Source organism: Gasterosteus aculeatus, chromosome 9, assembly GCF_964276395.1.
Source record: "Gasterosteus aculeatus chromosome 9, fGasAcu3.hap1.1, whole genome shotgun sequence".
Taxonomy (NCBI): domain Eukaryota; kingdom Metazoa; phylum Chordata; class Actinopteri; order Perciformes; family Gasterosteidae; genus Gasterosteus; species Gasterosteus aculeatus.
Window position 1 is genome coordinate 13,152,146 of NC_135696.1, and position 11,748 is coordinate 13,163,893.

An 11,748-nucleotide genomic window follows, 5' to 3' on the forward strand; every position below is an offset into this window, starting at 1 on the left:
GTGTGTGTGTGTGTTTTTTTAAGATTTACATAATCCTAACGCCTACGTCACATGCGACCTTGGCCTCCCAGTCCAGACTGAACTGCTGTAACGCACATGTCAGTCCTCACCTCAGAAGTTGCTAAATCGGTCCATGTCTCTATTTGTGGCCATGACTTGTGGCGGCTGCGGGCCACGAGGGTCATTAGAGGGAGCGTTTATTTTCAGACGGGCTTCCCGGACCAGTTATTTACCCCGCGTGGGGGGGACGGGGGGGGGCTTCCCTTCATTTGAAACATCCGCAACACGCAACCCAGCGACTGAAGGGGGCAGATTTGCTGTTTTTAACTCCGTGCGCGTAATAAACATCTGATGGAGTGGAGATAGTATGCAAATGAATAATAGTCTTAATAGCTGCATGTTAACGGCTGATCGTGATGCGACCCCCTCGCGCGATCCTTTTGGAGAGGCAGTTCAATTCTCAATAACTGTCTGTCACATGTGAGCCGAACGGATCCTGCTGACAGGGAGACGACTGCTTTCCTCCGCCTGTCCAAACGCGTCCAGCGGGAGATGTCCACGCACGTCACGCAGGTCTCCCCCCTTTTCTTCATCAACCAGGTTCGGGAGGGATGTGCGCACGAGGAGCCGCGTGCTCTGCCTGGCTCACAAACCTCCCCGAAACATCCGTCCTGGTTTGCAAGCATTTGAACGCAACATCTGCCTTTTTTTTGGGGCTCCGTATCTGTTCGGGGTAAAAGCACGATTCAAAATGTTTTATCCGACGCTGTGAACACGTGACTTGACGCGCGGGACGTCAGGCGGCGGCTGTCGACCATTTCCTGGGCTGCAGCCCTCCAATAAAAAAACTGCGTTCCGTGCGCGTTGACGTGAGCAACGAAAGAGAAAATGGCTGTCCTCGTGCTCTGTCCCATCCAGTTCCGTCGCTTTCGCTCTCGCAAAAAGCCGCTGCGCCTGAAAACTGATCGCAACGACGTTTCTACTCAGAAAACCGAATCGGTAAACCGCACAGAAGGATATTATGCACGAAGCATGTACGCGTGGATCCGCCGCTGTCTTTGCTCATGTAAAGGCCAAAAAGGAAGAAAAAAAACTGCAAAACACCAAGTTGCATGTTATCTGTTAAATTAAATAAGAAGTGTGGAGAATAAATGGTGTAAGGACGTCTTGTTGACGACCCACCCTTTGGTTCCTCTTCTCGTGCTCAACGTGTATGAGTTGGGCCCGGAGAGGCTCTGAAGGCATGTGTGCTGATGTTTTTCTCAAAATATCCGCTTTATTTCTGGGGGATCCTTTTTTATAGAAAATGTATGGTTTAGGTGGGAACATTATGATAATTATGAACCAAATATGTTTGCCACATAACCTTTTTAATGTTTGTTTTAATGTTGTTTTCTAAATCCAGTCACAACTGTTTATAAAGGAGGGCAGCAAAGACTATTTTATTTGTGGTAAATATGAGTATTGCTCTAATCCAGTTGCCAGGAACGGATCACCAAACAGCCTTTAGGCCTACTTGTGGTCAACTATGACGGCATACGCAGGGGCCGAAAATAGCCTAAATCGTGAACTCAATTGTTTAGACTTGAGAGTTCCATCATTTCTTGAAAACGAATGAATTCAAATAGATTCAACTAAGGATGTTTGTCATATAAAAACAGCTGTGTCCACTACACAAATTATACAGAACATCCAGGAACATTTCTTTCTTTCAATGTCACATCGGCCTGTGTTTTTTTTCAGAAGCAAACGAAACGCACGTGCACCACAATGCTTACAGTTCAATCATCTTCAGCCCAAATCCTGCAGCAGTGACTGACGCATTTAGTGTCCTCGTGCGCGATCCAAGCGGAGCAACAACACGGGTACGAGCACCCCTGCAAAAAGAGGTTAGAATACCAGCCAGTCATCCATCGGCGGGTTGCGTGTTTAGTTAATGGGATTTAGATTATTCGTTTGTGGCACGTTGACTAAATGAGCCGGTAGCTGGTGTGGCGCGTTAACACGTTCACCTTTCATATCCTCTGCCTCGCGTGCATGCTGTATACCTGTTGAGCCTCCTGGTACCGATGCCCTGCGTTATCTATGAGCTGCGGACGAGTAGGTAGCAAATTGTGCTCCTGCAGGGTCGGTCGCTTGATAAAGACACATTAACAGAAGCACCTGCGGGGATGATCGTCCCACCTGTGACTACATGATCCGTAAAGTGGCCGCGTGGTGTTTTCTGTGTGTCCCCATTTTGCGAGCACACCACCAGGGAACCAGCATCTTGCCCGGATACAAGCCGACCAATAGTGCTCTAACGGCGGCAGCGCTGCTGCACTGCAGCAGCGTCGAGACCAATCGCATCCGGAGTCTGAGGTGCGCCCGTCTCCCTCTTCCCGTCCGCGGGGTGGGCTCACAAAACCATGGAGTCCATCTCAAAAATCATCATTAGACGGTGGTTGTCCTCCACTGAACTGCATTCTTTCCAAATGCAATGGTGTGTGGGTTTTTTTTCCGTTGTGCGACGCGTTATAAATGCACATATTTGTCTGTGTGTGGTCTCTGTGAAGGCTTTGAATCGAGTGAAACACTGTTACTTATTTGGGAAATGTGCGCGTGCATGACGCAGGTTAGCAACGAGCGTCTACATCTTTGTGTGTGCGAGCAGCTTGCATTAGTTTGAACTGATACCTTGAAGCAAACGAGAAGAAGAATGTTTCTAGAATAGAGTAAGCAACGGTGTGGTTATTCTCAATTACAGCCTTTTGAGACAATTGGGTTGGAAAAAGACGAGATGTTCGTGTTCAGCGCAACAAATGATTGACCCTCGATAAAACCGATAACAATGGCATTTAGGTTTCAAATATTTGGTTAGATTGCAAATCGATAGACCGATAAGGCTTTTCAAGTGTTTATTGCATGTTTTCTGTGTGCTTAAAAGGCCTTTGTTATTTTCTACCTAAATAATAATTACGTAGAGTGTCAACAGTTTCCCTGATCCATCCCATCGCTTTAGTCGGGTGACTTGATTAATTAAAGTACCACGTTTTATTATGTATTATAGACACAGATGAGTTTTTTAGTACTTTTGAAAAACGATGACTGAATAATGTAATGATCGGTTGTTGACGTTTTATTGTGTCCGAGCATGACGCGTTTTAAGACTCCGTTGTTTGTTGATCCATTTTCGCTCTCAGTTTCGTTGTAAATAAATAATCAATATACTCTTAAAGATTAAAAATAAATAAACACTGTCCTATTTTATAAAACCGTTGGTCCTTTCGACCAGCTATAATTGTTAGAACAGTCGTTCTTGTTTTTGTTGTCGTTATTAATTATTCACTTATTTTATTCGTTCATTACAATACATTATTTAATTTATAGTTGCCTTCATTGAGTCGTTTCCCATTTAATTTGTATATTATTTTTGTCTGTATTATATTTCTCTTAGAATTAAACAAATCAATGAGAATAAAAAGGAGTTTTTTTTTTCAAAGTCACAATTAGGAATCGGATATAGAATTTATTTCACGGTGTTACGTAAACATTTTACAATTTAGGACACTACATGTTTCCCTTACCTGGTGATTACGTTTTCGTGGCGCCCTTATTGCGTCGGCTGGTGCATTTGAAACAGGCCCAATGGCAGCCTGTACTTATTTCAATGGACTTTATAGGGAAATGTCACAGAAAACAATACCCATACACATATGAACTCGGTTCATGGTTTATAAATATCTGAATCAGACCACAACCGTATGTTTTATTGAAAAGGCCAATCAGACAGACAGTGGGAGCAGGCAGGTTAAGTCAGTCAGGCCTAGAATGCCGATAAATATGAAATGCTTTCCAGACCTGCATGCAGTAATAGTCTATTCATTCATACTATTCATGCTTAATTACTCGTCATGACGTCTGCTTCATTTTCTTACAAAGCTAAGGCACTAAACGTATTGCATAGTAACTGACAGGAACGCAGCGGTTTGTCAATTAATCGGATTGAAGAAACGAACTCAATGAACCCACCTCTGTGTTTATGTCTTAAATTTAAAACAACTAAATGACATAAGTAGACCCTATATATGCAACACGTTCGATTACAACTTGGCGTTTAAAGGCGTGTCAATATGAAATAATTTTATTTCAAATATCTCGTTGTTATTCTGCCTCCTTCGATCCCCTGGGCCACGAGGACAAACGAAATGCATGTGTGCTGAATAGCATTAATACGCTTATAATCAGGTCAGAGTTTACTGCATTAGTCTAACGATGCCTCGCTGGATATGTTAAAGGAAAACCAGGGGCGTAAATCAAAATGGCATTTCCTGGTTTATTTATTTACTTCCGCGCGCAAGGAACTGAACCACATTTGACATCCCCTGCATCTTTAAATATTCCTTATAAATTGTGTCAAAATGATTCACTCTCCGCGCGCGGGGAAAGCCGCTCCGCCCCGCCCGCCCCGAAAGAATGTACCCTGGCACACGCTCCTCCCCTCACTTAGCAACCCGAGCACGTAGCAACGGCTGATCCAATGGGCGTTCTTCTCGAGGTTCCACCGACTGCGGTTGCTTAGCAACGCAGTAAAAAAAAAGAAAGATTTTCGCTGACGTCCATGCTGTCGGGGAGTATTATGGTCTGTCGGGAATTCAGAGTGGCTGGGACTGGAGGAAAAAAAAAGATCTGCTCTGCTAACGTTAGCGTTCAGCAAGCTAACGGTAGGAAGCACCGCGGTAAACATGGAGCTGTCTGCCGTTGGGGAGAGGGTGTTCGCCGCCGAGTCGATCATCAAACGGCGGATAAGGAAGGTAAGCGACAGATGCAGGGCGGTCTTCTTTTTTTCCCCCACAGCGGGATCCTTAACGCTTCCACAACCGCAGCTCTGTTGCCCCGCTGGCTTAATTAAGTCATTTGTGTTTTTGTGTGTGTGTTTTTCCTGACGGCACGCAGGGTCGGATTGAATACCTCGTGAAATGGAAGGGCTGGTCTCCCAAGTAAGTCCGGCTAACGTTACGTTGTCTCGGCTGTGGCTTGTGTCGTTAGCTCGGCACGGCTAGCGATTAAAACTGAGCAGTGAACGTCCAGTGTAACGGCACGATGGAGAATGTAGCTCGCGGGCTAATGACACGACCCCCCCCCCCCCCCCCCCCCCCCTACAGTGCGTGCGCGTGCGTGTCTGTCAGCGCCCGGTTCGTCATCGTCACCTAACGCCGCTGTTGCCTCCACAGATACAGCACCTGGGAACCAGAAGAGAACATTTTGGACTCCCGCCTGTTCGCGGCGTTTGAGCAGAGGTGACGTTAAAACGCCCGGGGCGTCGCTTTCTATGGGCACAGCCGAAATAATGTTCACATATAACGTTATATAGTTGTATATGTATTTGTTAATATGGCGGCCTCGGTGCACCTTGCTCCCGTGACACATGTTACCCCCCCCCCCCAGGGAGCGCGAAAGGGAGCTGTATGGGCCCAAAAAGAGGGGACCAAAACCCAAGACGTTCCTGCTCAAGGTGAGTACAGCAAGCGCTGTTCCATGCGTGTCTTTATTAACCCATTTAATGCGCTTTTATTCCTATTTTTTTTTATAACACAACAGTATACAACGTGTGTTCTGGTTTTGTGACTTTTTAGTTAACGTTAAAGCATTTGCCAATTCCATGAGGCTAACCTGACTGTGCACACAGCCAGCTTGGGTGTTAGCTGTTCACATGCTAACGGTTTTGGAAAGAAGGCAGCTTGCTTATAATGTTTTTATAAATATCTGCTTACTTAAGACACCGTCATTCAGAAGAACTGTGCAAATTGCTTAATAACAGTTTACCTTGAAAAAGATACCTGTGTCGACAGGTCTATTGTTAAAACTGTGATTGTTGAATTTCTCCAATAAATACAGTCGAGGAATATATTTTTATATAAATATATAATATAAGTCACGTTTTTAAGCTTGTTTGCTGTGCGGTATTTAAAACCCTCCATAAACACACAAAAAACTACAGCAGCAGGAGCACAGGTGTGAATAATAAAATGTATGATGGCTGAACGCCCTTTAGCTGCGGTACGTTTAGTCAACTAAGCAGAGTCCTTTTTAAGTATAATTTTGAGAAAAAAAATCCCTCTTATTTCCTTACCTTTCAACAGGCTCAGGCTAAAATTAAGGCCAAGTCCTATGAGTTCAGAGGCGACTTAGTCCGAGGGATCACCTACCCGACCCCGGAGCCGGTGGTCACCCCCAGGGCCAGGGAGGGTCTGAGGGCCGTCGTTCCAAACATCTTTCCGGCCAGCACTGTGAACCGCGGTGAAAGCGTCCGTGTCCATCCCCCAGGACTGAGCAGCCGTGAGTACCAGCAGCCTTCCCTTCAGCAAACCAGCCCGGGCGGGCTGATTCGCTTACCCAAAAAAAGAGGCCCGAAGCCAAAGCCCCGCTTCAAGGACAGCAGCTGCAGCCCTGCGGTCTTTGAAAGCCACAAAAGGAGAGCAGAGGAGCAGGTGAGCTACAGCCCTCACAAACTGGCCAAGCTCCAGGGGGGTGAAGAGATGAGGCGGATCAAAGTGGCCCACAGACATGCGGAGCTCCACGGTCATAAACACCGGCATCACCGCCGCCACCACCACCATCACCGCCGCCACCACCATCATCACCACACACACAACCGGGGAATCACCGGTTCAAGCTCCTACAAGCTGTATTCTGACCACATCCTGCATCCACACAGAACAGACATGGACACACACAGGACTAAGAACCGCTCCACCTACCTGGCGCCTGTACACTTCAAGCACACCTCCAAAATGAGCCAGGGCCCGAGCGGCCCCGCTGAGCGCCCACCAATGGAAAAGCCTTACTTCTTGGACCGGCCGTCCCCAACCAGGCTTGAGGTCGACTTGGATGAAGTGACGTGGAGGCCCTCCGTCGGCAACGTAGAGAAGGTCCTGGTGACGGACGTGACCACCAACTTCCTGACCGTCACCATCAAGGAGAGCAGCACTTCTCAGGGCTTCTTCAAGGACAAAAGATGAGCGCTCGACGAGTTTCCCGCTCGCCACGCTCCGCTTTCTCTGACTGGCATCAGAATCATTCTGAAGCTTCCAGGACATACGTTTGATTAGCAGGCAAAGCAGGTTTAATATTTTGTGAATGAAAATGAATTACATAACGTGTATGATAAAGTTAAACATGTTCTGTTTTAATGTATTGACCAAATCAAATTAGATCCATTTCACATCTTGCTTTGGTTGAAACACGAACATGTTACTTGTTTCTTCTGCAGCAATCGGACACTTTTGTAATTAATTAATTCTAATGAATGTATTTTTTGTTCACTCTCTCCCAGTCTGAGCTGTGAGGCAACGCTTAGATAATGAATTTGATTCGTGGATTGTTTATTTCTCTCAAATTTGAATCGATTAGACTGAAAATACCTGTTCAAATCAATGGGGTTGATTTTTAACAATGTACTAAAGCACTTTTGAAAACAAAAGTATTAAAAATAATCTGTTTGTGTAGCTAACTGACTGTATAATATCTAACATTTGTAATTATATTTGTAAGATAAAGTACTCAATTTGACACAGACAAGCTGAGGTGTGTATAACAACATTTTTCCATTAACTTGGTATATTTTACATTTTCATAGAAAACGTTCAAAGCTTTAATTAAAGAGTTGATGTCAATTTGCTTTTTAGACGCTTTCCAATAAATTCTTCGAATTTTCTCAATTCCAACTTGTTTTAACTGAGTTTTTATTACAGCGCCGTCGGCCTCCCACGTTTCTATTTTATCCTCTGAAGATTTTGCCTAAACTCCTGAATGAAATGACGGATTTCATCAAAACAAGTTTCATCGTTAGGATTACTTTCTTGTCTTATTTCTTGGATTTTTCTTGTTCTTTTTAATTCTAACGAGCTAATAAATAACTCGATGTTTACAGCCGACGTTGAAGGCCTTTTACAAATACAAGTCCGCTGAGGCGGGTCTACATTTATTTCGGATTCCGTTGAGCAGAAAATGAGCCTTTCCCCTCTTCTACACCGACAGCTTAAGCTTTAGTTCGGACTTGCTGAGAACATTTATCGGCCCACGCGCCGCACATCGCGAGCACAGCTTTTCTTTTGCCACTCAAATAAATTACGAGAATAAAAAATGACGCAATTCATTCCTATAGGCCTCGATTTCAAAACCCCTCTTTACTCCGAGATGTATTCCTTTTACATTATGCCCGTTTATTTGTTTCAAATACAACGCTGCGATATATGTGAACGTCAACCCGCAGCATTTATATTCCCAACATATGGACTTTTAAAATACATATTTCAAAACACTTTTACGTAGAATAATTTATGTCTATTCCTCCCGAGGGTGCAGGCGGACGGACCTAGTTTGTCCTTCTCTTTCCCATCAGGTCTCAGTGATTGCGTCCAGTCTACAGAAGAAACGTGCCAAGAGGATCAAATCGAAACACACGGTTCACGCCGCTTGAACCCGTTTCATTACCCGATCTTATACGGAAACTATTGTAACGCAGGGTATTTTTCCCTTCGCTTGGCTGATTTTTAACTGAACGCATAACTTCACAAGCGCTTATTTGATCCGTCATAATGAATACAATCAGGCCCTATAGCTTAATCTCACCCACCCCTCTTCTTATTTTATAATGCTAATTATTAACATTAACGTTAACATCATATTAATTACACAACCACTGAGTAGCATGTATATGTTTTTATTCGTGATTGTATTTCACCTTACAATTAAGAGATAACAATACGACTGTAATACAGTAAGATTATATGCTTGACCTTTTATATATCGGAAAATCTCCACATGGTCATATTTAGGAGAGTATTTTTTATTGTTGCCATGATCATGAGCTCCTTTAATGTTGGTAAAAAAAAGTAAAGAACAGTTCAAACAATGTCATATCGGCCGAAGCAAACCACCTGTAATTTATGCATGGAAACATTTTGTCACCTTGACCACCACAAAGGATTAGAAATCTGGATTTGTTTAGTTTTGCGTTGATGTGGCCTCTATTCCAAAATTGTAATCATCCATAGCAGTGGCGTCAAACTACATACCACTTTCATCTCAAGGAGGCCTTGAAAATCACCGCCCGGCTGACCCCCAGTGGGCCGAATTGGAACAGCAGCTCCTTCTATAGAAAGGCAATTTGTGTCTTTCTGTAATTCTTATATCAAAGTCATCCGGCGGCCCAGCTGGACCCCCCGGGCCGTATGTTTGACATCCCTGATCTACAGGCACTTTTATCCAAACACCATAATTGACTGTGTTTAAGCAGGGCTTCTAAATCTTGTTTTTTAAACTGAAGGCCTTGAGACCACATCTTATATAGCAATTCAATTAAAACGGAAGGTGTTGTGCTTCTGTCAGCTGTAATGACTAAAATATGTAGCCTGCTTGCTCTCGCCACTGTCTGCCATTATGAATCCAAATTGGATGCATTCAGGGTCATATTTCCTCACCCAGAGTTTCATTCTTTTTGTCTCAAAAACCGACATACATCACATGTGTCTCCACCTGCTGCTCAGTGGATTGGCCTGTTGGTATTCAAATACTTTATTTAATCAAACCATTTGGCAGTTCAGCAGCCCACTGGAGCCCACCGAACGAGTTTTACAGGTTTCAGATGTTTCCTGCTGAGACAGATAGTTGTCATTCAACCCCAGATAACTGGAATAGTGTCAACAGCTGGAAATTAGCAACATATAAAAAAAGTAATTCAATAGATAATGAAGGAATGAGGAATAACTTTTCTACTCCTTTTGAAATACTAGAAATTCCAACGGTTTGGGAAGATTGCGCCCTGCAGTGTGGGTGTCATGCCGTGTGTGTTTGCACGGTGGTGCATTCAGGTACAGCGGGCATCAGGGGGCCGAAGTGGGGGGTTCTTCATCAGACGGGGTATCCGTAGTTCCTGTCACAGCGAGGGTAGCAGTGGGGGTTCAGCCAGTTCTCCATGTTGGTCTCCTGGGCCCTCTGATCCAGAGCCTGCATGTGAAGCAGATGCTCCTGGGTGGATACGGGGATTAAAGGTGGAGGGTTATATGAAAACAGTCCAGAACCCAAACTAGTTAGCAAATAATGACTGCTTAATGACATAATTGATATTTGATATGAACAGTTTTCATTGGTTTGGAATACAATTTAAAACCTGTCTAATCCGAAGTGCATGTCTACAAACAACTTCTGAATGCTTTAAGATTTGTTTCCATGGTTTTATTAAGCATCCGTTTATTATTGATGCTTCTTATGAGGACCTGTTATTGATAACAAAACCCCAAATATTAAACACATTTTACATCCCTAAATATTCCATTGCAATTTCTAATAATGTATTGCTTATAATAAGGAAGGTTAGAGAGCTCAGTGTGACCGATAGTTTGGAAATGAAGCCCTGCATGGTGTTCATTGCTCTGAATGAAGCTCACCCTCATTGGCTCATCGGGGTGGCCGGCCTTCATCGGCCGTTCCTGCCTCTTGCTGCGGAGCAGCTGCTTAGCGACGCTCTCCTTGATGATGGGGTTGGCATCTGAGGGAGAAAGATCAGCAAAACATATCCAATGTTTGCTCTTGTGTCTTACTAAAATCCAATTCCCCTGAAGGTTTAATAAAAAAAAACATTACATTTTCAGACGAGAGATTAATATTGCAGTGTGAGTGTGTGTGGGAACGTCTCGACCTTTCTTCTAACTGCTCTCTTGCTCGGTGGTTGGTTATTGGCTAATCAGAGTGGCATTCCTCTTAAAGCTGTCTTCAGACCCATGAATAAGCCTTTCACCACTATCTGTTGCTTAGTGAGCTGTGGCTGACCTGAAACGTTTAGCTGGCCCATGTTGAGGCTGTTTATTCCCCAATGCAAGCCCCAAGGGAGCTGCTGACCCCCCCCCCAAACACCCCGTGCACACAAGCATGCATGCTGGCCTCTGCGAGAGCTCTCTGTCCCCCTCTCCCTCTCGTCTGTTTTTGGAGGCAGGGTGTTTGGTGGGAGGCAACAGAGCGCCCATTCATCGTCCTCGCTCCCCAGGGAGTCGGGTCCGTGCTGCACGTGACCCCAGCAGGCAGGCGGGCTGGCTCTCTCCTCCTCTGCTGCCAGAGGGAGCTGCTGTGAATGAACGCCGCTCTGTCAACACCAGAGCTGCTGCTGCTGCTGCTGCTGCTGTTGTTGCTGCTGCCCTCAAAGCAACGTGGCAACACACTGACACATTATCTTGCAAAGAGAGAGACTGTTTTTTTTACATAAATCTAGAATTTTGAAGATTTGTGCACTTTAACTTGGTGCAGGAAAAAAGAAAGCAGGCTAAAGTTATGCCAGATGCACCGGAAATCCACTTGATCCATCATCTCATTCTGGTCATGCAACAAAAGCAAGATGCACTAAATTCTGACTTTTCTAAATTACATCGTCATTCTGTTTATTTCTTGTCTTTACTGGACTAAATCTGATCTACTCATTCAGCTGCACAAAAGTTTTTTGAATAAAAACGGGCTTCATCCTGTCCTCGGGTAAATCTGCCCTACCTGTGTAGATGGTCACCAGCAGCACCAGGCAGAGCGAAATCCCCACCAGCTTCTTCATCTTCACCCTTTGCTGCCTGTGGCGTCTGTGTTCTGAGGTCCCAACCAGAGTCCAGAGGGTGTGAAGGGGCAAATTCTCCTTCTCCTCCTTTTCTCCTCCTCCTCCACCTCCGCCTGCACGTCACCCACCGACTCTTACATGCCGACTATACTGACGAAATATTTTAAATA

General features: G+C 44.7%; 2 protein-coding genes across 2 annotated transcripts; one reads left to right on the forward strand and one right to left on the reverse strand.

Annotated features, from left to right (window-relative positions):
• Window positions 1–4,480: 4,480 nt before the first annotated feature.
• cbx8b (chromobox homolog 8b) lies at window positions 4,481–7,706 on the forward strand. The gene is made up of 5 exons (XM_040186808.2): window positions 4,481–4,793; window positions 4,936–4,979; window positions 5,214–5,279; window positions 5,428–5,494; window positions 6,123–7,706. The coding sequence occupies exons 1-5, from the start codon at window positions 4,725–4,727 to the stop codon at window positions 6,999–7,001; spliced, it is 1,125 nt and encodes a 374-aa protein (XP_040042742.2). The 5' UTR covers window positions 4,481–4,724; the 3' UTR covers window positions 7,002–7,706.
• A 982-nt stretch (window positions 7,707–8,688) lies between these two features.
• On the reverse strand, window positions 8,689–11,673 carry c9h17orf67 (chromosome 9 C17orf67 homolog). The gene is made up of 3 exons (XM_040186505.2): window positions 11,521–11,673; window positions 10,431–10,531; window positions 8,689–10,011 (listed from the first exon to the last, which is right to left on the reverse strand). Exons 1-3 carry the CDS (start codon window positions 11,576–11,578, stop codon window positions 9,895–9,897), a joined length of 276 nt encoding a protein of 91 aa, XP_040042439.1. The 5' UTR covers window positions 11,579–11,673; the 3' UTR covers window positions 8,689–9,894.
• Window positions 11,674–11,748: the final 75 nt, after the last annotated feature.

What these genes read in the sequence shown, in the direction of transcription:
- c9h17orf67 (XM_040186505.2), bottom strand. Translation starts at nt 11,578, where the DNA reads ATGAAGAAGCTGGTGGGGATTTCGCTCTGCCTGGTGCTGCTGGTGACC. An exon ending in GCTGGTGACCATCTACACAG is followed by an intron (nt 10,532 to 11,520) that starts GTAGGGCAGATT and finishes TTTCTCCCTCAG; the next exon opens with ATGCCAACCCCATCATCAAG. An exon ending in ACCCCGATGAGCCAATGAGG is followed by an intron (nt 10,012 to 10,430) that starts GTGAGCTTCATT and finishes GTATCCACCCAG; the next exon opens with GAGCATCTGCTTCACATGCA.
- cbx8b (XM_040186808.2), top strand. Translation starts at nt 4,725, where the DNA reads ATGGAGCTGTCTGCCGTTGGGGAGAGGGTGTTCGCCGCCGAGTCGATC. An exon ending in TGGAAGGGCTGGTCTCCCAA is followed by an intron (nt 4,980 to 5,213) that starts GTAAGTCCGGCT and finishes TTGCCTCCACAG; the next exon opens with ATACAGCACCTGGGAACCAG. An exon ending in TTCGCGGCGTTTGAGCAGAG is followed by an intron (nt 5,280 to 5,427) that starts GTGACGTTAAAA and finishes CCCCCCCCCCAG; the next exon opens with GGAGCGCGAAAGGGAGCTGT.